Source organism: Rhinoraja longicauda, chromosome 2, assembly GCF_053455715.1.
Source record: "Rhinoraja longicauda isolate Sanriku21f chromosome 2, sRhiLon1.1, whole genome shotgun sequence".
In the NCBI taxonomy this organism is placed as follows: Eukaryota; Metazoa; Chordata; class Chondrichthyes; order Rajiformes; family Arhynchobatidae; genus Rhinoraja; species Rhinoraja longicauda.
In genome coordinates this window covers 91,711,903-91,739,807 of record NC_135954.1, presented here as the reverse complement: position 1 = coordinate 91,739,807, position 27,905 = coordinate 91,711,903, and the positions used below count along the sequence as shown (strand labels likewise).

General features: G+C 44.9%; 1 protein-coding gene across 2 annotated transcripts; it reads left to right on the top strand.

The window, feature by feature from the left end:
* Positions 1 to 1,511: 1,511 nt before the first annotated feature.
* higd1a (HIG1 hypoxia inducible domain family, member 1A) lies at positions 1,512 to 23,397 on the top strand. 2 transcript variants are annotated; one of them, XM_078423975.1, is made up of 4 exons: positions 1,512 to 1,813; positions 20,599 to 20,706; positions 21,534 to 21,668; positions 22,433 to 23,397. In XM_078423975.1, the coding sequence occupies exons 1-4, from the start codon at positions 1,564 to 1,566 to the stop codon at positions 22,501 to 22,503; spliced, it is 564 nt and encodes a 187-aa protein (XP_078280101.1). In that variant the 5' UTR covers positions 1,512 to 1,563; the 3' UTR covers positions 22,504 to 23,397. The 2 variants fall into 2 exon arrangements, with proteins under 2 accessions (XP_078280101.1, XP_078280109.1); XM_078423983.1 differs by lacking the exon at positions 1,512 to 1,813 and adding an exon at positions 2,794 to 3,015.
* The last annotated feature ends 4,508 nt before the right edge of the window (positions 23,398 to 27,905 follow it).

Here is a 27,905-nt window from a genome sequence, read left to right as displayed (position 1 = left end):
CTCAATTTTAAAGTGAGTTTTAATTGTTTCCAAATACGGATAACACTATGTATAATCGGATTTCCTCCATATGTTTTTTTATTCAAAGTTATTGGGGCGAATAAGATCGCACCAATGTCAAATGGTAAGCAATCCTCCTTCTCCAACTTTAACCAATCTGGTTGCCGATCAATGTCGTCCAGCCAGAAGGTTATATTTTTAATATTAACCGCCCAGTAATAAAATAGGAAGTTTGGTAAAGCGAATCCTCCATTAGTTTTAGACTTGCATAAATGTCTTTTATTTATTCTATGGGTCTTATAATCCCAAATAAAATTAGTAATAATTGAATCAATTTTTTTGAAACATTTTTTTGGAAGGTGTATCGGGATTGCTTGAAATAAGTATAGTAGCTGTGGGAGGAAGATCATCTTTATAGCATTAATTCGACCAGCTAGTGAAATCGGGAGTGTTTTCCAAAATTGGATATTTCTATGTAATTTAGTAACTAAAGAAGGGAAATTTGATTTAAATAAAGAAGTATATTTCCTAGTCACGTAGATTCCAAGGTATTTGAACTTTTCATAGGCAATTTTAAAAGGGAATTGTTGAAGTATAGCCGGATTTTGTTCTGTAATTGGCATGATTTCGCTTTTGTACCAATTAATTCTATATCCGGAGCCAAATTGAGTTATGAGATTTAATAAATTCGGAATGCTAATTTCAGGGTTTGTGATGTATAATAGTACATCATCCGCATATAAGGAAATTTTGTTAATTGTATGTTTAGTGTTATAGCCGTGAATGTCTGGGTGTGATCTGATACTCTCGGCGAGTGGTTCTATAACGAGAGCAAATAAAAGCGGAGATAATGGACATAATAATAATAATAATAATATATTTATTTTATATAGCGCCTTAACACATGCACAAAGCGCTTTACAAATACTATTAACATAGAAACAAACAGACAAACTATCCTGACGGAAAAGCGGCGAATAATCAACGCCAGCGTCCTCTCACGTCAGGGTCCGACAGTAGACATTAAAGAACACAAGACACAACCTCTGGATAAGTGAAATTTTGGTGATCAACATTTGGTTTGTCAATATTCTAGCTGTTGGAGTTTAATATGGTGACTTTTCTGAGGCATCGTGTGTTGTTGATGCCCTCCAAGGCTGGTAGCTGTGTTCCGATGGTCCTCTGAGCTCTATGGACTACCTGCTGAAGAGCTTTCCTCTTTGCCTCCGTGCAGCTGAGGTACCACACAGGGATGCCATGTGTTAGGATGCTCTCTATGGTGCAGCGGTAGAATGTCGTCAGCAGCTGTTGGGGTTACACTCAGTGCTGGGACCCGAGGAGCCAGCGCTGCCCTCGCAGCTGCGGCTTGCCTGCAGTCCGTTTGTCTTTTGTGTTTTTTGTTGGTTTTGTCTGAATTGTAATTTTAAATATGGTGTAGTGTTTGTGATTGTACGTTGTGGGGGGGTGGGTGGGTGGGAACTGTAACATTGTCTCTCCCGAACGGAGACCCGACCTTTGTTTTCTGTGTCGTGTCTCCGTTCCCGCTGCAGCCTACCATCGGCCATGCACCTGGAGCTGGCGGGCTCCGGCTGGGACCACCTGGGGCGCTGGCTGCCTTTGGATGCTGCGGGAGCGGCTGCGACTCGTCTCCGGAGGCTCCGGCGCGGGCCGCCTGGACGTCGGAAGCCCGCAGGCCCCTGGGTGGGGGCCGACATCGGGAGCTCCGGCAGCGGCTGCGTCTTCGCCCGCCCCGAATCGCGGGGCTTAGGTCGGCCCGCCGCAGACCTTTCACCGTCCGGCGCGGCCTGGAATAGTTGAGTTCTCCATGAATGCTTTATTTGACTTGATTAGTAAGGCTGAATGGCCTAATTCTGCACCTATGTTGTTTAGTTTAGTTTATTGTCATGTGTACCGAGGAACAGTGAAAAGCTTCTTGTGTGTTATCCAGTCAGTGGAAAGACAATATATGATTACAATCTAGCAGTGTGCAGATACAGAATAAAGGGAATTGCATTTAGTGCAAGATAAAATCTAATAAAGTCTGATTAAATATAGTCCGATGAGAGATAGGAGGGGAGGACCACTCTGGTTGTTGATAGAATGATTCATTGCCTGATCATAGCTGGGAAGAAACTGTCTCTGAATTGAAGGTATGTGCTTTCACACATTTGTACCTCCTGCCTGATGGAAATGGAGAGAAGAGGGAGTAACCGGGGTGAGATTATGCTGGTGCCCTCGTCAAGGCAGCGTGAAGTATAGATGGAGTTAATGGAAGGGAGGTTAGTTTGTGTGATTATCTGGGCCAGTACAAGGTGAAGTCTGATTAAAGATGTGGTAGGTTAAGGCAACTCTAAAGTTGTTGATGGAATGGTTCAGTTGCCTGATAACAGCTGGATGTCCATTGTCCTGTGCTTTATTACAGCCATTTAAAGGAGGGACAGCATCTGATTGCTGACATTAGGTCTTTAGATCAGTAATGGATAGTGAGGTAAGGTGTGGCAGCTACCAGTAAGATGGATAAGTTACTCTGGGGAAAAAAATCCTTCCAGGCATACTGTTGAGTAACAAGAGTTGTGCATATTCCTGCTATTGACTTCCTCAGTTTCCCAATAGCGGAATTTCCCCTCCAAATTGCGTCAATCTGATGACTCACAAGACGTTGCCTTTCCATGACGTATGGGAGGGGCGGTTCCGTCCCGCGTTACCATAGTAACCAGGCTCTATTTCTCCCCGCTTCCAAATCTAACATATTTTGCTAGGGCGTGTGTGCATTAGATCAACAGTGGATATTAATTCGGTAAATATGATTCGCTCGGGGAGCACTTCTACCTGATTTCGGGCTGAGTGTCTCCGCAGACGCTCCCAGTCCTCCGGCTCTGCGTAGCCTGGGGACGGGTGGGGACGCCGCGTCATTTCCGCCCGCGGCGGTGACGTCGCACCCAGTGCGGGCCGGATGCCAGTCGCTGGCGCGGAGAGCTCGGAGCAGGACGTGTGTTGCAGCGGCCGTTACTTCAGGTGAGGCTCCTCTCCTCTCCTCTCCTCTCCTCTCCTCTCCTCTCCTCTCCTCTCCTCTCCTCTCCTCTCCTCTCCTCTCCTCTCCTCTCCTCTCCTCTCCTCTCCTCTCCTCTCCTCTCCTCTCCTCTCCTCTCCTCTCCTCTCCTCTCCTCTCCTCTCCTCTCCTCTCCTCTCCTCTCCTCTCCTCTCCTCTCCTCTCCTCTCCTCTCCTCTCCTCTCCTCTCCTCTCCTCTCCTCTCCTCTCCTCTCCTCTCCTCTCCTCTGGATGGGACAGATACCGGCTGCCGATGTAATCACCTCGGCTCTTTCCTACCGAACTCGTGTGCAGCCTGCCTGCTGCCGTGTTACGACTCGCTGAGCTGTATCACCGTCCATATCTCCCTTTACATCACCGTCCATATCACCCTTTACATCACCGTCCATATCTCCCTTTACATCACCGTCCATATCTCCCTTTACATCACCGTCCATATCACCCTTTACATCACCGTCCATATCACCCTTTACATCACCGTCCATATCTCCCTTTACATCACCGTCCATATCTCCCTTTACATCACCGTCCATATCTCCCTTTACATCACCGTCCATACCTCCCCTTTACATCACCGTCCATACCTCCCCTTTACATCACCGTCCATACTTCCCCTTTACATCACCGTCCATACCTCCCCTTTACATCACCGTCCATACCTCCCCTTTACATCACCGTCCATACCTCCCCTTTACATCACCGTCCATACCTCCCCTTTACATCACCGTCCATACCTCCCCTTTACATCACCGTCCATACCTCCCCTTTGCATCACCGTCCATACCTCCCCTTTGCATCACCGTCCATACCTCCCCTTTGCATCACCATCCATATCTCCCCTTTACATCATCGTCTGTATCTCTCGGTTCCCTCTCCCCCGACTCTCTGTCTGAATAAGTGTTCTGACCCATTCCTTTCCAGAGATGCTGTCTGTTACTCCATCCAGCGAGTTACTCCAGCATTTTATATCGATCTTTAAAGTTGCTGTGACCCTGACCTTGGGTGCTCACTGTCTGGAATTTGCATGCACCCCCTGTGGCCTGTGGGGATTTTACCTTGTTTCCTCCCACCTCACAAAAAATGTGTTGGTTGATGAGGCTGATATCTGCCTTGATAGCCTTGATTGACCTTGGCAATGATCATTTTCACCCACTGCAGATGGGTGATAACATCTGATGGGAGTTAATGGGAATGTGGGAGAATAAAATAGTAATGCAACTGGTTTAGGGTTAGTAATGAACAGTGGGATGAAGGTCCTGTTTTTATGCTCAATCTGAAAACTTCTGTGGACTGAAGTAGGGCACTGTTGTGAAATGTGTCTTTCCATCCCCTCCACAGATGCTGCCTGCCCTGCTAAGTTCCTCCAGCTCAGTGGATTTCAGATTCTGGTCTAATCAGTCTCGGTCTTTGGATTTTATTTTATTTTAAGTAAAATGTAGCCCCTTTATCTTTGCAGATTCACAATTCAGTGTATTAGTCTTAAATCATATTTTGCTTTATCGTGGTGTTCTGTAATGGGTAGGTCAGTTTTTTTATTGAGCTCTGGGATGAATGCAATTAGAAAACTTACTCCAATCGGCTCCAAACTTACCTGCATTATAGATGAGGCTCTCACTAGGGTCTCTTCTACATCCCACAGCTCTGCTCTTGCTCCCCCTGCCCCCACTCGTAACAAGGACAGAATCCACCTCGTTCTCAACTTCCACCCCGCCAGCCAGCGTATCCAACAAATCATCCACCAACATTTCCATCACCTACAACGGGACCCCACCACTGGCCATATCTTCCCATCCCCTTCCCTTTCTGCGTTCCGCAGAGACCGTTCCCTCCGTAACTCCCTGGTCCACTCGTCCCTTCCTACCCAAACCACCCCATCCCCAGGCACTTTCCCCTGCAACCGCACGAGATGCAACACCTGTCCCTTTACCTCCCCCCTCAACTCCATCCAAGGACCCAAACAGTATTTCCAGGTGAGACAGAGGTTCACCTGCACCTCCTCCAACCTCATCTATTGCATCCGCTCATCCAGATGTCAACTTATTTACATCGGCGAAACCAAACGCAGGCTTGCCGATCGCTTTGCTCAACACCTGTGCTCAGCCCGCATTAACCAATCTGATCTCCCGGTGGCTGAGCACTTCAACTCCCCCTCCCATCCCAGTCTGACCTTTCTGTCATGGGCCTCCTCCAGTGCCATAGTGAGTCCCACTGGAAATTGGAGGAACAGCACCTCATATTTCGCCTGGGCAGCTTGCAGCCCAGTGGTATGAACATTGACTTCTCCAATTTTAGATAGTTCCTCTGTCCCTCTCTTCCCCTCCCCCTTCCCAGATCTCCCACTGTCTTCCTGTCTCCACCTATATCCTTCCTTTGTCCCGCCCCCTGACATCAGTCTGAAGAAGGGTCTCGACCCGAAAAGTCGCCCGTTCCTTCTCTCCTGAGATGCTGCCTGACCTGCTGAGTTAAACCAGCATTTTGTGAATAAATACCTTCGATTTGTACCAGCATCTGCAGTTATTTTCTTACTCCAATCGGAAGGAATTTTCAATTACCTGGATTTTAAAGACGGCCTGAAACAGGACAGCAGGGACAATACTGCTTAGCAATTTCAGTTTAAGTGTTTCCTGTTCAGACTCTGGACAATGTAAACCAATAAACAGTTACTGGGAATCTGAAATAAAACCAGAACTGCTATAAACAGTAAGCAAATCAGATAGTATCTATGTTGCAAAGAGTTAATGTTTCAGAAGGAAGGTTCCATCAGAACCAGCAAAATGGAAAAACTAGTTTGAGTTATAGGGAGAGTGGGATAGGGATGTGTTGGACCAAGTGGATATCTTGGCCCTGCCCATCCTCTCTTCCATCTTTATTCTCTTCTCTTCCCCCCCTCCCCCACCCACCCTCACAATCAGTCTCAAGAAAGATCCTGACCCAAAACGTTACCTCTGTTTTCCAGAGAGGCTGCCTGACTCGCTGAGTTACTCCAGCATTTTGTGCCTTTCTTTGAATGTCTCTTGTGCGGGGTTACCTAGCTGATCCCACAGTTTATGGGGTTCTATGGTTGACATAATAAAGGAAGTTAAGGGGAGAAAGATTTCATTGTGAGATGCTGTTGATTATGAAAACGATTGGGGTTTTTTTTCTATTTATACTGATGTTTCTGTGATAGTCCATTAAATGTAAAGTGCTTGGAGATGGTTTAGACTTGTACAGTACCCGAAATATCCTGTCTTTTTTGTAGTAATGAGATTGTGCAGCAAGGATCTGTATTTTTAAACTTATAGGAGGTAATGCAAGATTTTGATAGCAGGGGAATTCTGCCCTGGCGAAGAAGTCTGGAACTCGACAAAAGGAGTTTCAGGATAGAATATATCATAGACTGGATATATAGTCATAGTTATACAGTAGTGAAATGGGTCCATCTGCCCATCGTATCCATGTTAACCAAGGTGCCTATCTGGGCAAAACCCGTTTGGCTATCCCTATACTCTTGATGTGGGCGTGGCTCGCTATACTCTTGATGTGGGCGTGGTCTCGCCAGCACCTTGTACACCTGTCCAATGCCCTGACCAATGAAGGCAAGTGTACCTTCCTCATTGCCCTCACTAACTGTCACCAGTTTTGGGGAACTGTGCTTTACCCCTAGGTCTCTCTGTTGTAAAACATTCTACTGCCATTGTGTAACTTTCTTGTTAAACCCTGCCTGGTTTAACTTTCTAAAATGCACAATTTTGCGCCTATCTGAGTTAAATGCCATCTGCCAATCATTTGCTGACTTTCCCAGTTGGTCAAGATCCTTCACAAATTTTTGTGGAATCCCCATACTTACTAATTATACCAACTACATTCTCATCCAAATTATTTACATAGATAACAAACAGCATGGGACCAGCCACAGATCCCTGAGGCATGACACTGGTCACTGTGGCCTAAACTGGAACATGACCCTCACTTCTACTCTCTGACTCCAACTAACAAGTTATTTTTTCGAAGATCTGTGAATGTAACATGTGCAGATCTTTGAGTCTGGAGAATCAAAGGATAGAGAGAAGTAAAGGATCAACCATGATATTCACTGAGATAGCAGCCGTGAGAGTCTGTATGTCTATTCATTGTGTGACAGTCAGCTTTCATTTGATTATCTAAAGCTGGTAGGAAGAAAGCAGCCGTCCAGAAAAATCTTTTAGAGATGACACTAAATAGAGACCTCCAGTTGTAATTTGACCATTAATTCAACACTTTTGCCAGTTAGGGAATATGCTGGAAATCACGGTTTCTGGTTTACAATTCACCCTTCTCTAATGAACCAACAAGCAATTTTGCAATGTCATTGTGAATAGCCAGAAAGTAATTCATGACTCATGTAAATGACGAGGGTTTCCTGTAAACCAAACCAAGCAAGTGGCCTCCACCCACAAAGTCTCAAAGCAAAAAATGTTTATGGGGAAGTATGTGGAAATACTTTAAGCCTGGTTTACACAACTATGTAAATCATTTCAGCCTATGAAACTAAAATTGAGTTTACTTTCCTTCAGGCAATTGTGGTACTAAACATGGCCATGTTACTATAAAGGAGAGACAGTTATATTCAGTTTTTACTTGGACCTGGCCATTGCTGGCAAGGTCAGTATTCTTTGCCCTCTCTGATTGACTGGTGCCCTGGCCCACTTACCTGAGCCTGATCATTTGCCTGTGTTTGGCCCAATATCCTTTGAAACTTTTATCTGTCTAAGTGTCTTTAAAATCTTGTAATTGTACCCACCTCTACGAGTGTATTAGTCTGAAATCATATTTTGCTTTATTGTGGTGTTCTGTAGTGGGTGGATCAGTTTTTTATTGACCTCTGGGATGAATGAAATTAGAAAATTTACTACAATCTGAAGTAATTTTCCATTTCTTGAATATAAAAGACAACCTGAAACAGGACAGCAGGGACAGTACGGCTTTGCAATTTCAGTTTAAGTGTTTCCTGTTTTGACTGGACAGTGTAAACCAATAAAAAACAGCTACTGGGAATCTGAAATAGAAAACGTAGAAAAAGAGGTGCAGGACTAGGCCATTCGGCCCTTCGAACCAGCACTGCCTGGGAAAACCAGAATAAAACCAGAAATGCTTTAAACAGTAAGCAATTCAGGCAGTATCTGTGGAAGAAAAGACTTGATGTTTCAGGTTGAAGATGCCATCAGAACGAGCAAAATGGAACTAGTTTGAGAGTGGGATAGGGATGTGTTGGACCAAGTGGATATCTTGGCCCTGCCCATCCTCTCTTCCAGCTTTATTCTCTTCTCTGACAACCCCCACCCGCCCTCACAATCAGTCTGAGGAAAGATCCCAACCAGAAACATTACCTCTGTTTTCCAGAGATGCTGCCTGACTCGCTGAGTTACTCCAGCATTTTGTGCCTTTCTTTGAATATCTCTTGTGCAGGTTTACCTAGCTGATCCCACAGTTTATGGGGTTCTATGGTTGACATAATAAAGGAAGTTAAGGGGAGAAAGATTTCATTGTGAGATGCCGTTATTATGAAAACGATTGGGTTTTTTTCTATTTATACTGATGTTTCTGTGATAGTTCATTAAATGTAAAGTGCTTGGAGATGGTTTAGACTTAGTGGAAGCATTGGAGATCATTTTTCAATGTTCTATAGATTCAGGATCAGTTCCTGTGGATTGGAGGATAGCAAATGTTATCCCACTTTTTAAGAAAGGAGGGAGAGAGAAAACGGGTAATTATAGACCAGTTAGTCTGACATCAGTGGTGGGGAAGATGCTGGAGTCAATTATAAAAGACGAAATTGCTGAGCATTTGGATAGCAGTAACGGGATCATTCCGAGTCAGCATGGATTTACGAATCATGCTTGACAAATCTACTGGAATTTTTTGAGGATGTAACTAGGAAAATTGACAGGGGAGAGTCAGTGGATGTGGTGTACCTCGACTTTCAGAAAGCCTTCGACAAGGTCCCACATAGGAGATTAGTGGGCAAAATTAGGGCACATGGTATTGGGGGTAGGGTACTGACATGGATCGAAAATTGGTTGACAGACAGAAAGCAAAGAGTGGGGATAAATGGGGCCCTTTCGGAATGGCAGGCAGTGACCAGTGGGGTACCGCAAGGTTCGGTGCTGGGACCCCAGCTATTTACGATATACATTAATGACTTAGACGAAGGGATTAAAAGTACCATTAGCAAATTTGCAGATGATACTAAGCTGGGGGGTAGTGTGAATTGTGAGGAAGATGCAATAAGGCTACAGGGTGACTTGGACAGGTTGTGTGAGTGGGCGGATACATGGCAGATGCAGTTTAATGTAGATAAGTGTGAGGTTATTCACTTTGGAAGTAAGAATAGAAAGGCAGATTATTATCTGAATGGTGTCAAGTTAGGAGGAGGGGGAGTTCAACGAGATCTGGGTGTCCTAGTGCATCAGTCAATGAAGGAAGCATGCAGGTACAGCAGGCAGTGAAGAAAGCCAATGGAATGTTGGCCTTCGTAACAAGAGGAGTTGAGTATAGGAGCAAAGAGGTCCTTCTACAGTTGTACTGGGCCCTGGTGAGACCGCACCTGGAGTACTGTGTGCAGTTTTGATCTCCAAATTTGAGGAAGGATATTCTTGCTATGGAGGGCGTGCAGCGTAGGTTCACTAGGTTAATTCCCGGAATGGCGGGACTGTCGTATGTTGAAAGGCTGGAGCGATTGGGCTTGTATACACTGGAATTTAGAAGGATGAGGGGGGATCTTATTGAAACATATAAGATAATTAGGGGATTGGACACATTAGAGGCAGGAAACATGTTCCCAATGTTGGGGGAAGTCCAGAACAAGGGGCCACAGTTTAAGAATAAGGGGTAGGCCATTTAGAACGGAGATGAGGAAGAACTTTTTCAGTCAGAGAGTGGTGAAGGTGTGGAATTCTCTGCCTCAGAAGGCAGTGGAGGCCAGTTTGTTGGATGCTTTCAAGAGAGAGCTGGATAGAGCTCTTAAGGATAGCGGAGTGAGGGGGTATGGGGAGAAGGCAGGAACGGGGTACTGATTGAGAGTGATCAGCCATGATCGCATTGAATGGCGGTGCTGGCTCGAAGGGCTGAATGGCCTACTCCTGCACCTATTGTCTATTGTCTATTGACTTGTACTGTGCCCGACATGTCCTGGCTTTTTTGTAGTAATGAGATTGTGTAGCAAGGATCCGTATTCTTAAACTTATAGGAGGTAATGCAAGATTTTGATAGCAGGGGATTTCTGCCCTGGCTAAGAAGGCTGAAACTGGGCAAAAGGAGTTTCAGGATAGAATATATCATAGACTGGATATATAGTCATAGTTATACACTAGTGAAATGGGTCCATCTGCCCATCTTATCCATGTCAAACAAGGTGCCTATCTGGGCAAAACCCATTTGCCTATCCCTCTGAAGATTTTCCCTTTTATGTAGTTGCCCAAATGTCTAAGTATTGTAATTGTCCTTAACTCTACCACTTTCTCTGACAGCTTGTTCCATATCCTCACCACTTTGTGGGGAAAAAAATCACCCCTTTAAATATTTTCACTTTAAACCCATGGCCCTTGGTTTTGGGCTCCCCAGCTCTATGAGAAACACAATAATCATTTTGCTTGTCTATCCCCTTCATGGTTTTATATACCTCTATAAGGTCTCCTCTTGCCCTCTTATGTTCCAGGGAAAACTGCCTCACCCTATCCTGTCACGCCATATAACTCTAACTTTTTGTTTCTGGCATCATCCTTGAATCTTTGCTGCATCCGTGTGCTTAATAACATCCTTCCTGTAATAAGGTGACTAGAACTGCACGCTGTACTCTTGGTGTGGGTGCGGTCTCGCCACCACCTTGTACACCTGTAACACAATGTCCCTACTCCTGTCCAATGAAGGCAAGTGTACCTTCCCCATTGCCTTTACTATCTGTGTCACCAGTTTTGGGGAACTGTGCTTTACCCCTAGGTCTCTCTGTTGTAAAACATTCTACAGGGCCCTGCCTGGTTTAACTTTCTAAAATGCACAATTTTGTGCCTATCTGAGATAAATGCCATCTGCCATTCATTTGCCCACTTTCCCATTTGGTCAAGATCCTTCACAGATTTTTGTGGAATCCCCATATTTACTAGTAATACCAACTACATTCTCATCCAAATTCTTTACATAGATAACAAGCAGCACGGGACCAAGCACAGATCCCTGAGTTATGACACTGGTCACCGTTGTCTAAACTGGAACATGACCCTCACTTCTACTCTCTGACTCCTTCTACTTTTAGAGTTGACAACTAACAAGTTATTTTTTTGAAGATCTGTGAATCTGGAGAATCAAAGGATAGAGAGCAGTAAAGGATCAACCATGATATTCACTGAGATGGCAGCCGTGAGATTCTGTATGTCTATTCATTGTGTGACAGTCAGCTTTGATTTGATTATCTAAAGCTGGTAGGAAGAAAGCAGCCGTCCAGAAAAATCTTTTAGAGATGTCACGAAATAGAGACCTCCAGTTGTAATAGACAATAGACAATAGACAATAGGTGCAGGAGTAGGCCATTCAGCCCTTCGAGCCAGCACCGCCATTCAATGCGATCATGGCTGATCACTATCAATCAGTACCCCGTTCCTGCCTTCTCCCCATACCCCCTCACTCCGCTATCCTTAAGAGCTCTATCCAGCTCTCTCTTGAAAGCATCCAACGAACTGGCCTCCACTGCCTTCTGAGGCAGAGAATTCCACACCTTCACCACCCTCTGACTGAAAAAGTTCTTCCTCATCTCCGTTCTAAATGGCCTACCCCTTATTCTCAAACTGTGGCCCCTTGTTCTGGACTCCCCCAACATTGGGAACATGTTATCTGCCTCTAATGTGTCCAATCCCCTAATTATCTTATATGTTTCAATAAGATCCCCCCTCATCCTTCTAAATTCCAGTGTATACAAGCCCAATCGCTCCAGCCTTTCAACATACGACAGTCCCGCCATTCCGGGAATTAATCTAGTGAACCTACGCTGCACGCCCTCCATAGCAAGAATATCCTTCCTCAAATTTGGAGACCAAAACTGCACACAGTACTCCAGGTGCGGTCTCACCAGGGCCCGGTACAACTGTAGAAGGACCTCTTTGCTCCTATACTCAACTCCTCTTGTTACGAAGGCCAACATTCCATTGGCTTTCTTCACTGCCTGCTGAACCTGCATGCTTCCTTTCATTGACTGATGCACTAGGACACCCAGATCTCGTTGAACTCCCCCTCCTCCTAACTTGACACCATTCAGATAATAATCTGCCTTTCTATTCTTACTTCCAAAGTGAATAACCTCACACTTATCTACATTAAACTGCATCTGCCATGTATCCGCCCACTCACACAACCTGTCCAGGTCACCCTGCAGCCTTATTGCATCTTCCTCACAATTCACACTACCCCCCAACTTAGTATCATCTGCAAATTTGCTAATGGTACTTTTAATCCCTTCGTCCAAGTCATTAATGTATATCGTAAATAGCTGGGGTCCCAGCACCGAACCTTGCGGTACCCCACTGGTCACTGCCTGCCATTCCGAAAGGGACCCATTTATCCCCACTCTTTGCTTTCTGTCTGTTAACCAATTTTCTATCCATGTCAGTACCCTACCCCCAATACCATGTGCCCTAATTTTGCCCACTAATCTCCTATGTGGGACCTTGTCGAAGGCTTTCTGAAAGTCGAGGTACACCACATCCACTGACTCTCCCTTGTCAATTTTCCTAGTTACATCCTCAAAAAATTCCAGTAGATTTGTCAAGCATGATTTCCCCTTCGTAAATCCATGCTGACTCGGAACGATCCCGTTACTGCTATCCAAATGCTCAGCAATTTCGTCTTTTATAATTGACTCCAGCATTTTCCCCACCACTGATGTCAGACTAACTGGTCTATAATTACCCGTTTTCTCTCTCCCTCCTTTCTTAAAAAGTGGGATAACATTTGCTATTCTCCAATCCACAGGAACTGATCCTGAATCTATAGAACATTGAAAAATGATCTCCAATGCTTCCACTATTTCTAGAGCCACCTCCTTAAGTACTCTGGGATGCAGACCATCAGGCCCTGGGGATTTATCAGCCTTCAGTCCCATCAGTCTACCCAAAACCATTTCCTGCCTAATGTGGATTTCCTTCAGTTCCTCCATCACCCTAGGTTCTCCAGCCCCTAGAACATTTGGGAGATTGTGTGTATCTTCCTCAGTGAAGACAGATCCAAAGTAACGGTTTAACTCGTCTGCCATTTCTTTGTTCCCCATAATAAATTCCCCTGCTTCTGTCTTCAAGGGACCCACATTTGCCTTGACTATTTTTTTCCTCTTCACGTACCTAAAAAAACTTTTGCTATCCTCCTTTATATTATTGGCTAGTTTACCCTCGTACCTCATCTTTTCTCCTCGTATTGCCTTTTTAGTTAACTTTTGTTGCTCTTTAAAAGAGTCCCAATCCTCTGTCTTCCCACTCTTCTTTGCTATGTTATACTTCCTCTCCTTAATTTTTATGCTGTCCCTGACTTCCCTTGTCAGCCACAGGTGTCTCTTACTCCCCTTAGAGTCTTTCCACCTCTTTGGAATAAATTGATCCTGCAACCTCTGCATTATTCCCAGGAATACCTGCCATTGCTGTTCTACCGTCTTCCCTGCTAGGGCCTCCTTCCAATCAATTTTGGCCAGCTCCCGCCTCATGCCTCTGTAATCCCCTTTGCTATACTGCAATACCGACACTTCCGATTTTCCCTTCTGCCTTTCCATTTGCAGAGTAAAACTTATCATGTTGTGATCACTGCCTCCTAATGGCTCTTTTACCTCTAGTCCCCTTACCAGATCAGGATCATTACACAACACTAAATCCAGAATTGCCTTCTCCCTGGTAGGCTCCAGTACAAGCTGTTCTAAGAATCCATCTCGAAGGCACTCTACAAACTCTCTTTCCTGGGGTCCATTTCCAACCTGATTTTCCCAGTCTACCTGCATGTTGAAATCTCCCATAACCACCGTAGCATTACATTTTTGACACGCCAATTTTATCTCCTGATTTAACTTGCACCCTAAGTCGAGGCTACTGTTTGGGGGCCTATAGATAACTCCCATTAGGGTCTTTTTACCCTTACAATTTCTCATTTCTATCCATACTGATTCAACATCTCCTGATTCTATGTCACCCCTTGCAAGGGAATGAATATCATTCCTTACCATCAGAGCAACCCCACCCCCTCTGCCCACCTGTCTGTCTTTTCTATACGTTGTGTACCCCTGAATATTCAGTTCCCAGCCCTGGTCCTCTTGTAGCCATGTCTCAGTGATCCCTACAACATCATACTTGCCCATGACTAACTGAGCCTCAAGCTCATCCACTTTATTTTTTATACTACGCGCATTTAAGTACAACACTTTAACTTCTGTATTTACCTCCCCTCTCACATCGTTCACAATTGGCCCTGCCCTTAATTTCTTTTCCGCTCTGGAACTTCTGTTCCCATTCTTCCTAGAGTCTTTTGCAATATCTCCTGTATTCCCTTTTACCTCATCTTCATATTCACAATTTGTTAACCCCTCCCCCCCACTACTTAGTTTAAAGCCACAGGTGTCACACTAGCAAACCTGCCTGCCAGAATGTTTGTCCCCCTGCTGTTAAGATGCAACCCGTCCCTTTTGTACAAGTCACCCCTAGCCCAGAAGAGATCCCAGTGGTCCAGAAATCTAAATCCCTGCTCTCTGCACCAGTCCCTCAGCCATAAATTCATACCCTCTATCTCTCTGTTCCTGGCCTCACCAGCACGAGGTACCGGTAGCAGTCCAGAGATAACCACCTTCGACGTCCTACTTCTCAGCGTTTTTCCCAACTCTCTAAACTCCCGCTGTAGCACCTCCTTCCTCTTCCGCCCGACGTCATTCGTGCCCACGTGCACAACGACTTCAGGTTGATCGCCTTCCCTCGCTAGGATTTTCTGAAGCCGGTCTGTGATGTGTTGAACCCTGGCACCAGGGAGGCAACAGACCATCCTCAAGTCCCTCCTGCTGCCACAGAATCTTCTATCCGTCCCTCGGACTATGGAGTCACCGACCACTACGGCTCTTCCAGACTTCGGTCTCCCCTGTCGTGTATCCTTGCCAACAGGTCCGCCACTCGGACTGGAAACGTCTTCTGCCCCGACAGTTCCCAAGAGGGTATACCTATTTGCAATAGGCACAGCCACCGGGGTCTCCTGTAGTCCACGTCCACTCCCCCCGGAAACAGTCTCCCACCTTCGCTCGACCTGGACCCTTGGCGTGACAGCCTCACAATAGGTCCTGTCGAGGAAACTCTCGCATTCCCGGATGGCCCTGAGGTCATCCAACTGCCTCTCCAACTCCACCACACGTCCCTTCAGGAGCTGCACCTGGACACAGTTCTTGCAGGTGTAGCTCCCAGAAGCTCCCGCGACGTCCCTGTCTTCCCACATCCTGCAGGAAACACACCGCACCAACTTTTCCGCCATCACCTTGTGCCTATAACCAGCTCTGGCTTAAAACAATGGTATCCTCCTCACCTCAGCCTCCTTGCCGAAGACTCGCAGCCAAAGACTCGCACTTTTCTCACTGGGCACTTCCCTCACTGGGCTGCACCTGAACAGGGCTGCACCCTTTTGTGAGCCTTGCTTATATCACCAATTTAAATTGCCTGATTGTCCAATTTACCTGACTTCTCACTTAAACTGCCTGTTGAACTGTGATTAGCACTTACTTTACTGCTCAGCCAACGGGCGTCCTTGCTCTGCTCCCGGACTTTTCAAACTGACTACTACTTCCTTTTGGCGCTCTTTTTAAACTGCCTGTTGAACTGTGATTAGCACTTACTTTACTGCTCAGCCAACGGGCGTCCTTGCTCTGCTCCCGGACTTTTCAAACTGACTACTACTTCCTTTTGGCGCTCTTTTTAAACTGCCTGTTGAACTGTGATTAGCACTTACTTTACTGCTCAGCCAACGGGCGTCCTTGCTCTGCTCCCGGACCATTAATTCATCACTTTTGCCAGTTAGGGTATATGCTGGAAATCCCGGTTTCTAGTTTACAATTCACCCTTCTCTAAGGAACCAACAAGCAATTTTGCAATGTCATTGTGAATAGCCAGAAAGTTATCCATGACTCTTTCATGTAAATGACGAGGGTTTCCTGTAAACCAAAACAAACAGGTGGCCTCAACCCACAAAGTCTCAAGGTAAAAAATGTTTATGGGGAAGTAATTGGAAATACTTTAAGCCTGGTTCACACAACTATGTAAATCATTTCAGCCTATGAAACTAAAATGGAGTTTATTTTCCCTCAGGCAATTGCAGTACTAAACATGGCCATGTTACTATAAAGGAGAGACTGTTATATTCAGTTTTTACTGGACTTGGCCATTGCTGGCACGGTCAGTATTCTTTGCCCTCTCTTTGAAGGTGCTCATGAGCAACAACAGTGAACCACCAAAAACCGGTGCCCACACTTACCTGAGCCAGATCATTTGCCTGTGTTTGGCCCAATATCCTTTGAAACCTTTCTTATCTGTCTAAATGTCTTTAAAATCTTGTAATTGTACCCACCTCTACGAGTGTATTAGTCTTAAATCATATTTTGCTTTATCGTGGTGTTCTGTAGTGGATGGATCAGTTTTTTATTGACCTCTGGGATGAATGCAATTAGAAAATTTACTACAATCTGAAGTGATTGTCCATTTCCTGGATATAAAAGACAGCCTGAAACAGAACAGCAGGGACAGTACGGCTTTGCAATTTCAGTTTAAGTGTTTCCTGTTCTGACTCTGGACAGTGTAAACCAATAAAAAACAGCTACTGGGAATCTGAAATAGAAAACGTAGAAAAAGAGGTGCAGGAGTAGGCCATTCAGCCCTTCGAACCAGCACTGCCTGGGAAAACCAAAATAAAACCAGAAATGCTTTAAACAGTAAGCAAGTCAGGCAGTATCCGTGGAAGAAAAGACTAAATGTTTCAGGTTGAAGATTCCATCAGATCCAGCAAAATGGAACTAGTTTGAGTTTATGGGGAGAGTGGGATAGGGATGTGTTGGACCAAGTGGATATCTTGGCCCTGCTCATCCTCTCTTCCAGCTTTATTCTCTTCTCTTACACCCCCCACCCGCCCTCACAATCAGTCTGAGGAAAGATCCTGACCAGAAACATTACCTCTGTTTTCCAGAGATGCTGCCTGACCCGCTGAGTTACTCCAGCATTTTGTGCCTTTCTTTGGATATCCCTTGTGTAGGTTTGTCTAGCTGATCCCATAGTTTATGGGGCTCTATGGTTGACATAATAAAGGAAGTTAGGGGGAGAAAAAAAAATCACAGGACATGTTTAAGCTGTGAAATACAAGTTGGAACTATTGTTGAAGTTGGAACTATTGTTGAAACCTAAAATTAATTGAGAATGCTGTAAATCCCCAACAGATCTGGTAGTGTTTGTGAAGAGAGGGAAACTATTTAAAATTACGGGTATACCACTGTACAGGAGGGCCAGCCAGTTCTGGTATGAGTAAAAGCTAGTTAACTGATGATATTGAATGTCCCTGCAATGTGCCTTGACTGAAAATGAGGTGCTGTTGCTCAAAGTCACGCAGGGCTTTGTCGGATTCCTATCACCAGACAGTGTAGGAAAATAACTGCAGATGCTGGTACAAATCGAAGGTATTTATTCACAAAATGCTGGAGTAACTCAGCAGGTCAGGCAGCATCTCAGGAGAGAAGGAATGGGTGACGTTTCGGGTCGAGACCCTTCTTCAGACCCTATCACCAGACAGATCAATGAAATTGTTTAAATTAGCCTAATTAATGTCATCTGGAATTTCACTTTATAAAAATGTGTTGTATTTCTGAGCTGCAATTTTTTTAAGCTCTATTTATAATCCTGACATTTATTGTCAACAAGAAAATTCATTGCAATGTTATCCTTTTTTTCCCTTTGTATTTGCTTCAGTTATCTTGAGGTCTTTTTACTTCAAGTTGCAGGTGTACTAGAAGGGAGTCTCCTGTATTAACCGGGTAGTAAGTCAATTCCGGTAAAGAATTTGCATGTAACTAGGGAGTGGACCTTGAAAGCAATGAGCAATACTTGAGTACATGCATAACTTTACCATTCTTTAGGATTTCAGTGTACTGCTCATTGATTTTGGGGTAATTAAGCTAAACCCATGATTCTGTTTGTACGTTTGCTCAAGTCGAGGCTTAATTATTGAGCCGCACAACAGAGAATTAAGCATAACATTTAAGGAAAACTTCTTGCCTTACTGGATAAGTGCATTTAAAATGTTTTATGACACAATGTTCAAGGTGCCTAGAAGACTTTGTATTAGACCTCCTGGCTGGCATTTGTCTCAGCTAACTTTATTGTAGATTTCATTGTGAGATGCTGTTGATTATGAAAATGAAAATGATTTATTTTTCCATTTATACTGATGTTTCTGTACATTCCATTAAATGTAAAGTGCTTGGAGATAGTTTAGACTTTGTACAGTGCCCGACATGTCCTATCTTTTTTTGTAGTAATGAAATTGTGTATCAAGGATCTGTATTCTTAAACTTACAAGAGGTAATGCCTTAGAGGTAAAGAGGTATAGTCATAGTTAAACACTAGTGAATTGGGTCCATCTGCCCATCTTATCCATGTCAACCAAGGTGCCTATCTTGGCAAAACCCATTTGGCTATCCCTCTGAAGCTTTCCTTTTTATGTAGTTGCCCAAATGTCTAAGTATTGTAATTATCCTTAACTCTACCACTTTCTCTGACAGCTTGCTCCATATCCTCACCACTTTGTGGGGAAAAAAATCACCCCTTTAAATATTTTCACTTTAAACCTATGGCCCTTGGTTTTGGGCTCCCCTGCTCTATGAGAAACAGTAATCATTTTGCTTGTCTATCCCCCTCATGGTTTTATATACCTCTCTCAGATCTCCTCTTGCCCTTTTATGTTCCAGGGAAAACTGCCTCACCCTATCCTGTCACGCCATATAACTCTAGCTTTTTGTTTCTGGCATCATTCTTGAGCTTAAGCACATCCTTTCTGTAATAAGATGACTAGAACTGCACCCTATACTCTTGGTGTGGGTGCGGTCTCGCCAGCACCTTGTACACCTGTGACACAATGTCCCTACTCCTGTTTTAAATGCCCTGACCAAAGAAGGCAAGTGTATCTTCCCCATTGCCCTTACTACCTGTTTTGGGGAGCTGTGCTTTATCCCTAGTTCTCTCTGTTGTAAAACATTCTACTGGGTCCTGCCATTGTGTAACTTTCTTGTTAAACCCTGCCTGGTTTAACATTTTAAAATGCACCACTTCGCACTTGTCTGAGTTAAATGCCATCTGCCATTCATTTGCCCACTTTCCCAGTTGGTCAAGATCCTGCTGTAATCTTGGACGTCACCATCACAAATATTTGTGGAATCTCCATACTTACTAATTATACCACTACATTCTCATCCAAATTATTTCAAAGGTCTTTTATTGTCATGTGTACCAATTAAGGTATAGTGATATGCGAATTACCATACAGCCATACTAAAAAAAGCAACAACACACACAACTACATAAAAGTTAACATAAACACCCACCACAGCGGATTCCTCACTGTGATGGAGGGAATAAAGTCTAAGCTTCTTCCTCTTTATTCTCCCATGGTTGGGGGAGTCGAACCATCCGTCGGGGTGATCGGAGCTCCCGCAGCCGGCGTTAGAAGCTCCCGCGTCCGGGCAGTGAAGCTCCTGCGGCTTGACGGTCCCAAAGTTGGTCTCTAAACAGAGACCGCGAGCTCCACGATGTTAAAGTCCGCAGGCTCCCGCGGTTGGTGCTCCGAGGTCGGTCACTAGCAAAGGGATCGCGAGCTCTGCAATGGTAAGCCTGCAGGCTCCCGGGGTTGGAGCTCCCGAAGTCGGTCTCCAGCAAAGGCCGCCAACTCCTCGATGTTAGGCCGCCGTGCGAACGGAGATACGATACGGGGAAAAAATCGGATCTTCGAGGTGAGAGATTTTTAAAAGTCTCCCCCAACCCCATCCCCCACATAAAACAAGCTAAAGAACACTAAAAACATACATTTAACACATACTATTAAAACAACAAAGAAATAAAGGACAGACAGACTGTTGGTGAGGCAGCCATTGCTGGGTTTACATAGATAACAAACAACAGGGGACCAAGCACAGATCCCCGAGACATGACACTGGTCACCGGCATCGAAACTGGAATATGACCTTCACTTCTACTCTCTAACTAATTGAGTAGACATGAACGTCATGTAATCATCAGTAATCACTCTCCATTTCTGATAATGTGATAAAAGGATAGACATTGAAACTGTTGAAGGTGTTTGGGCCGAAGATACTCCTCTGAAGAACTTCTGCAGTGATGCCCTTGGGCTGGTGTGATCGAATATATATTTTCTCACTTTATTCATAGAAATATGACTTTTACCTTGGGGGCAACTGTCTCATGTTAATCGCTAGCATCTTATAGCAGTTCTCCCTAAATACTTAACAGGTGTTATTAACTTTAATATCTTTATTCCTGCAGCCATCATGTCTACAAGTAATGCAAACTTGCTTCCTACACATGGCCAAGAAGATGACCACACTTCTAAACTTCTTCGAAAATCCAAGGAGTCCCCGTTTGTTCCTATCGGTAAGTTGGTTACTAGATCACCAAGCCATAATTCTCAGGTTTCTAATGTTGCAGAAACTATTATATTCCAAATTATTGGTCAAAATTAAAAGTATTTATGGTTGGGATTAGAGGACAGGAACAGGTTTATTGTATATTGAACCAATTTATAAATTTTGAGCTGTGGTCAGCTTCAATCCCTCATTCTGGGCCTGAGTTTGCAATGTGGTTCATTGAGTGCATTTTGCTGAATTTGCACTTGAGTGAATCTTTGTACTGTTCATTCAATAATTGGGAATTTGTTCAATGATCCATGTAAGTCCACATTCAAATAATATTGCAGCTAGAAACCCAGAGCTCAGTGGTTGGGTATTTGTGGATGCAGCATCTCAATGTCCAGACCTTTCAATAACAGTTAAAGCATGAGTGATCAGATAGTTGTTACGGTGGGTGGGCACTTATCTTTGTAAATTAAATGTCATGAGTAGCGAAATCGGAGGCCTTGCAAAGGAAAATATTGGAGATGCTGAAATAGAAGCAGAAAATGCTGGTAATAGCAAGTCAGGGAGAGAAACAATTAATGTTTGGGGTTTGGTTTTCCATCCGAGACATTTCCTTTAGATTCTGGAAATTATTAACAGTTTAGATAGATTGGCTTTCCTTTAGAAAGGGGGTACTAATTTGCTTAGTCATCGTGACACATCAGATGGTGAACAATGGAATTAAATTTTATCTGACTCTACTATGCAAGCAGTACTGTAATTTCTGATTAAAAGTATGGCATGGTTTAGACAATATTCTGAATAGTTTCCAGCTTTCAGAAAAAATATTGTTTCTCTTTGTTTCAGGTATTGCTGGCTTTGCATCAGTGGTAGCCTATGGACTCTACAAAATGAAGGCCAGAGGGAACAAAAAAATGTCAGTGCATTTTATCCACATGCGTGTGGCAGCCCAAGGATGTGTGGTGGGAGCAATGACTATAGGTAATTGTCTCGTTGAAAACAATCGTTCAGTTGGAAATTTTCTGAACCTCTTTGAGGTTGGTGTTAAATAAATAGACCTTTTAATTGCACCTCTTAGAGGCCATCTGGTCACCTTTGGCTGTTCACAATCTTGCTGGCACTTCTGGTTTCGAATTCATGTTGTTTCCTGTGGAAATAGCAATTTTGCAATGTTATTGGCAATTCGTGAGTGCGATACGTTAATCACAAACTATTTTAAAACCTTGAAGTTTGAATGCTGATGACTTTGTGGAGGTGGGTAAATGCTACAACGTGTCCAACACTGCTCTCAAGAGGGTGCAGATCATTGGCTGAGGTTTGATTCTGGAGCAGCTGACAATTGTACGTTGGCCTCAGTGGAGCTATTTGAGTGGGGAAAGGGAAGCCTAAGATGTTGGATTGCACATTCCTCTGCAACTCAACATACTCAGTCCAGGCCATGTTTGTGCACTGCGCCACATTCCTTCTGAAGTTTCTTTGATGTATTAAGTAGGAGCATGTCTCGGGGAGAGTGTAGGACCCGAGATCATAGCCTCAGAATAAAAGGAAGTGGCTTTAGAAAGGAGATGAGAAGGAATTTCTTTATTCAGAAGGTGGTGAGGCGGAATTTCTTTAGTCAGAAGACTGTGGAAGCCGTCAATGGGTCTTTTTACGGCAGAGATTGATAGATTCTTGATTAGTACACTTCACATTTGTCATAAGTTAATTGTCTGATAACTATTCATCCAATGTTTTTTCTATTGCAGGAGTTCTGTACTCTATGTACAAAGAATACATTGTGAAGCCCAAAGAGAAAAATGCTCTCCTTCATAAATGAATTGAGACTTCTACAGAATCTCCAAGAACTTAATTTTAGGCTCTTAAGTATACCGCACACTGAGAAGATTAGAATTTTTCTTGTTTTAAATATTTGAGAATACGTGCTGTAAACCTAAGGTGGGTTCACACTTTGGGAGTAGTTGCAACAAAGAACTGCAGATGCTGCTGAAGGCACAAAAGGCCACACTGCTGGAGTGACCCAGCAAGTCAGGCAGCATCTCCAGAGAACATGGATAAGAAATAGAATTGGTGGCAACATTTTATTTACATTAACTTTCATGTATTTGCACATTTCTAGCTGTGTAAAAAGATTCCAATTGATTGAGTTATTTTCATGCTTTGTTTTTTATTTTGGAAAATTCTAATTTCCAGCACATTATATATTCAGCATCTCTACTGATTTTCCAAGAAGACTGAATACGGGTTTAAAGTACATGAGACTTTTGAATGGGAAACAGTATCAGAACTGGGCTTTCATTTTGACATTGTAGCAGTGCTTTGATGTGTTAAACCTTGCACCAAGATTTTTAATCTCAACTGTGGTAAAACTTAACATGCCGAGATTAAATTTCAGTACTAAAGACTTGAATATTGTTAATGTATGAGAGTGAAAACTATAGATTGGTTTCTGAAAAGTGGTATTGTTTTTCAGTGAAATTAATATTAAAGCAGTGGTTATCACACAGATCTAAAATGCCAGCACACACTTCCAGTGGTGTTTTACTCCCCTTGCAAGTTCTAGTGTGATTTGACTACCTCTTTTAAGTATGTAAATTAAAGAAACATAAAGATGAATTATAGATTTATTATAGTAGAAATCGTTTTCTTAATGCCTGATTTAAGGTTGTATTTTAGTTATTTATGCATTACAAAATCTCCCCAATGAAAATAGTTGAAACAAATAAAAGTCTCAGACTGTTGTTATTTTTATATGTAACTAGCAAAGCGGGCCCGTTGGGCCCGACCCCACACCCCCCATTCTCTCCTCCCCCAGCCCCACTCTTACTCTCCCCACACTCTCCCCTTTGGCCCGTCCTCTTAGGGTTTCCATTGTAACCGGGAGGGAGTGAAGGGGGGAGGGAGGGAGAGGGAGGTTTGGGGGGGGGAGGGAGGTGTGGAGGGATCGAGGGGGAGGTGGTGGTGGAGGAAGGGAGGTGTTGAGGATGGAGGGGGGGGAGGGAGTGGGGGAGGGTGATGAGAGATGGGGTGGTATTTGTGGAGGGGGAGGGAGGGAGGGGGGGAGAGAGTGGGGGGGAGGAGGGAGGGATGGGGGGGGGGGGGGGGAGGGATATGGACCTCCCCTTTTCCCAGTACCCCTCTTTCCCCCACCACCAAGTCCCCTCCGCACGACCCCTGTTGTCCCATTCCCCATTCTCAGCCCCCCCCCCATTTTCTCTCCCCCAGACACACTCTTAGCATCAGTTAAAGGCCCGGGGGGGGGGGGGGGGGGGGGTGCGGGGGATCGGATCAGTGAAAAGTCCGGGGGGGGGTGCGGGAGATCGCATAATTCAAAGGCCCGGGGGGGGGATAGCCGGGAGATGTTCTCCCGGGTGTGGGAGAGAGGAGAGAAGCATGGGGAGAGAGGAGAGGTGAGCCGGTGATCGCGGGCTGGCGCCGCTAACGGCGTCCATTTTTTTGGTGCGAGTGAGGAGATGCCGCACATGCGTGCTGAGCAGAGTGAGGAGATTCCGCGCATGCGTACTGAGCACTGCCTCACCGCAGCGCCCTCTATAGAAACCTCAATAAGGGGGGGGGGGCAGTGTTTAAAACCTCTGTAACTTAAAAAATATGCAACCGAATTAAATAAAAATATCATTTTCCAGCCCCACCCCGCGTGGTGATTAAGGCGGTGCAAAAATCGTGGCGCTACGGTTCACCGTTTTTTCAGAAATCAGCGAAATCGCAGATACATACATAACATATATTCACGAGATCTGAGTTTTAGTAGTACACTAGAACAAGTGTGCCCGTTCAAAGCGGGCCCGTTGGGCCCGTCCCCACACCCCCCATTCTCTCCTCCCCCAGCCCCACTCTTACCCGTTGGGCCCGTCCTCCTGATCTGTGTATGTCAAGTGACCACTATATTTCCTAATCAGATGTTAATAGTTAATAGTTAATAGTCGTTTATTTGTCACATACACATAAATGTGTAGTGAAATGAAACATTACCTGCAGTTGAACAATAAGACCAATAAGAATAATCAATAAAAATGCAATAACACATACAATCACAAACTAACACCAAACAAAAAGAAACATCCATCACAGTGAGTCTCCTCCAGTCCCTCCTCACTGTGATGGAAGGCCACAATGTCTTTTCTCTTCCCTGCCGTCTTCTCCCACGGTCAGGCTGTTGGCGTTGCCACGTCGGGGTGGTCGGGACTCCCGACATTGAAGCCCCCGCTGGGCGGTGAAAATCCCGCGGCCTATTCCAGGCCGCGCCGGACGGTGAAAGGTCCGCGGCGGGCCGACCCAAGCCCCGCGATTCGGGACGGGCGAACACGCTGTCGCTGCCGTTGCCGGAGGTCCCGATGTCGGCCCCCATCCAGGGGCCTGCGGGCTTCTGACATCCACGCGGCCCGCGCCGGAGCTTCCGGAGACGAGTCGCAGCCGCACCCGCAGCATCTGAAGGCAGCCAGCGCCGCAGGTGGTGAGTCCGGGCCGCGGGCTCTGCGAACCAGAGCCCCAGGTGGTCCCAAGTGCATGGCCGATGGTAGGCCGCAACGGGAACGGGGACACGACACAGAAACAAAGGTCGCGTCTCCGTTCGGGAGAGAGAATTTTACAGTTCCCGTTCCCTCCCACCCCCCCCCCCCCCCCCCCCCCCCAAACATAACATACAAACCCTACACCATATTAAAACTACAATTCAGACAAAAACAACAAAAACCACAAAAGACAGATGGACGGCAGGCAAGCCGCAGCTGCAGCACTTTGGTCAACGTGGGTTGTTTTTAAATGTGCTATACAAATATAATTGACTTGACTTGACTTGACTTGCAATAACAAAAAACAGCACTTTAAAACAATCCTGGAAACTTTTCGAAACAATGTTCGAAACAATGTAGCCGTCACAAGCTGAAGACCAAATCTGCACTGCAGCGCCCCCCTGAAAAGGGGGGGGGGGCAGCGCTTTAAAACCTCTGTAACTTAAAAATCACGCGACCAAAGTAAATGAAAATATCACGGCCGAGCGAGCGCGAGATTGGCGATTGAGGCGGTGCGAAAACCGTCGCGCTACGGTCCGCCTTTTTTCCGCAATCGATGTTACGTACGGTTCAGGTCTTGGCGCCACGGTTTACCGTTTTGCCGTAATCAGCCGAATCAGTGAAATATATGTACAAGTGAGGAGATGCCGCGCATGCGTACTGAGCACAGCCTCACCGCAGCGCCCTCTATAGAAACCTCAATAAGGGGGGGGCAGTGCTTTAAAACCTCTGTAACTTAAAACATATGCAACCGAATTAAATAAAAATATCATTTTCCAGCCCCACCCCGCGTGGTGATTAAGGCGGTGCGCGTGGCGCTACGGTTCACCGTTTTTTCCGAAATCAGCGAAATCGCAGATACATACATAACATATATTCACGAGATCTGAGTTTTAGTAGTATACTAGAACAAGTGTGCCCGTTCAAAGCGGGCCCGTTGGGCCCGTCCCCACACCCCCCATTCTCTCCTCCCCCAGCCCCACTCTTACCCGTTGGGCCCGTCCTCCTGATCTGTGTATGTCAAGTGACCACTATATTTCCTAATCAGATGTGCAGCACTTTGGTCAACGTGGGTCGTTTTTAAATGTGCTATACAAATATAATTGACTTGACTTGACTTGACTTGACTTGACTTGCAATAACAAAAAACAGCACTTTAAAACAATCCTGGAAACTTTCGAAACAATGTTCGAAACAATGTAGCCGTCACAAGCTGAAGACCAAATCTGCACTGCAGCGCCCCCCTGAAAAGGGGGGGGGGGCAGCGCTTTAAAACCTCTGTAACTTAAAAATCACGCGACCAAAGTAAATGAAAATATCACGGCCGAGCGAGCGCCAGATTGGCGATTGAGGCGGTGCGAAAACCGTCGCGCTACGGTCCGCCTTTTTTCCGCAATCGATGTTACGTACGGTTCAGGTCATTCTCAAAAATATACACAAGATCTGAGTTTTAATAGTATATAGATAGATAGATAGATAGACTAGAAAAGAGGGCCCGTTGGGCCCGTCCCCACACCCCCCATTCTCTCCTCCCCCAGCCCCACTCTTACTCTCCAAGTGTGCCCGTTGGGCCCGTCCTCCTGATCTGTGTATGTCAAGTGACCACTATAGCCTTCTTTTTTTTTTTTTTCCTAATCAGATGTGCAGCACTTTGGTCAACGTGGGTTGTTTTTAAATGTGCTATACAAATAAAACTGACTTGACTTGACTTGACTTGACTTGCAATAACAAAAAAGACTACTTGGAAGCTTTTCGAAACAATGTAGCCGTCACAAGCTGAAAACTAAATCCTTTTCTGGAAACTTTCGAAACAAATGTAGCCGTCACAAGCCACAAGCTGAAAACTAAATCTGCACCGCAGCGCCCCCCTGAAAAAGGGGGGGGCAGCGCTTTAAAACCTCTGTAACTTAAAAAACATGCGACCAAATTAAATGGAAATATCACGGCCGAGCGAGCGCGAGATTGGGGATTGAGGCGGTGCGAAAACCGTCGTGCTACGGTCCGCCGTTTTGCTGCAATCGCTGTTACGTATAAATATACGATATATTCAGGTCAAACCCAAAAAAAATATATAAACAAGATCTGAGTTTTAATAGTATACTAGAACAAGTGTGCCCGTTCAAAGCGGGCCCGTTGGGCCCGTCCCCACACCCCCCATTCTCTCCTCCACCAGCCCCACTCTTACCCGTTGGGGCCGTCCTCCTGATCTGTGTATGTCAAGTGACCACTATATTTCCTAATCAGATGTGCAGCACTTTGGTCAACGTGGGTTGTTTTTAAATGTGCTATACAAATATAATTGACTTGACTTGACTTGACTTGACTTGACTTGACTTGACTTGCAATAACAAAAAACAGCACTTTAAAACAATCCTGGAAACTTTTCGAAACAATGTTGGAAACAATGTAGCCGTCACAAGCTGAAGACCAAATCTGCACTGCAGCGCCCCCCTGAAAACCTCTGTAACTTAAAAATCAACTGATCTGTGTATGTCAAGTGACCACTATATTTCCTAATCAGATGTGCAGCACTTTGGTCAACGTGGGTTGTTTTTAAATGTGCTATTAATTGACTTGACTTGACTTGACTTGACTTGCAATAACAAAAAACAGCACTTTAAAACAATCCTGGAAACTTTTCGAAACAATGTTGGAAACAATGTAGCCGTCACAAGCTGAAGACCAAATCTGC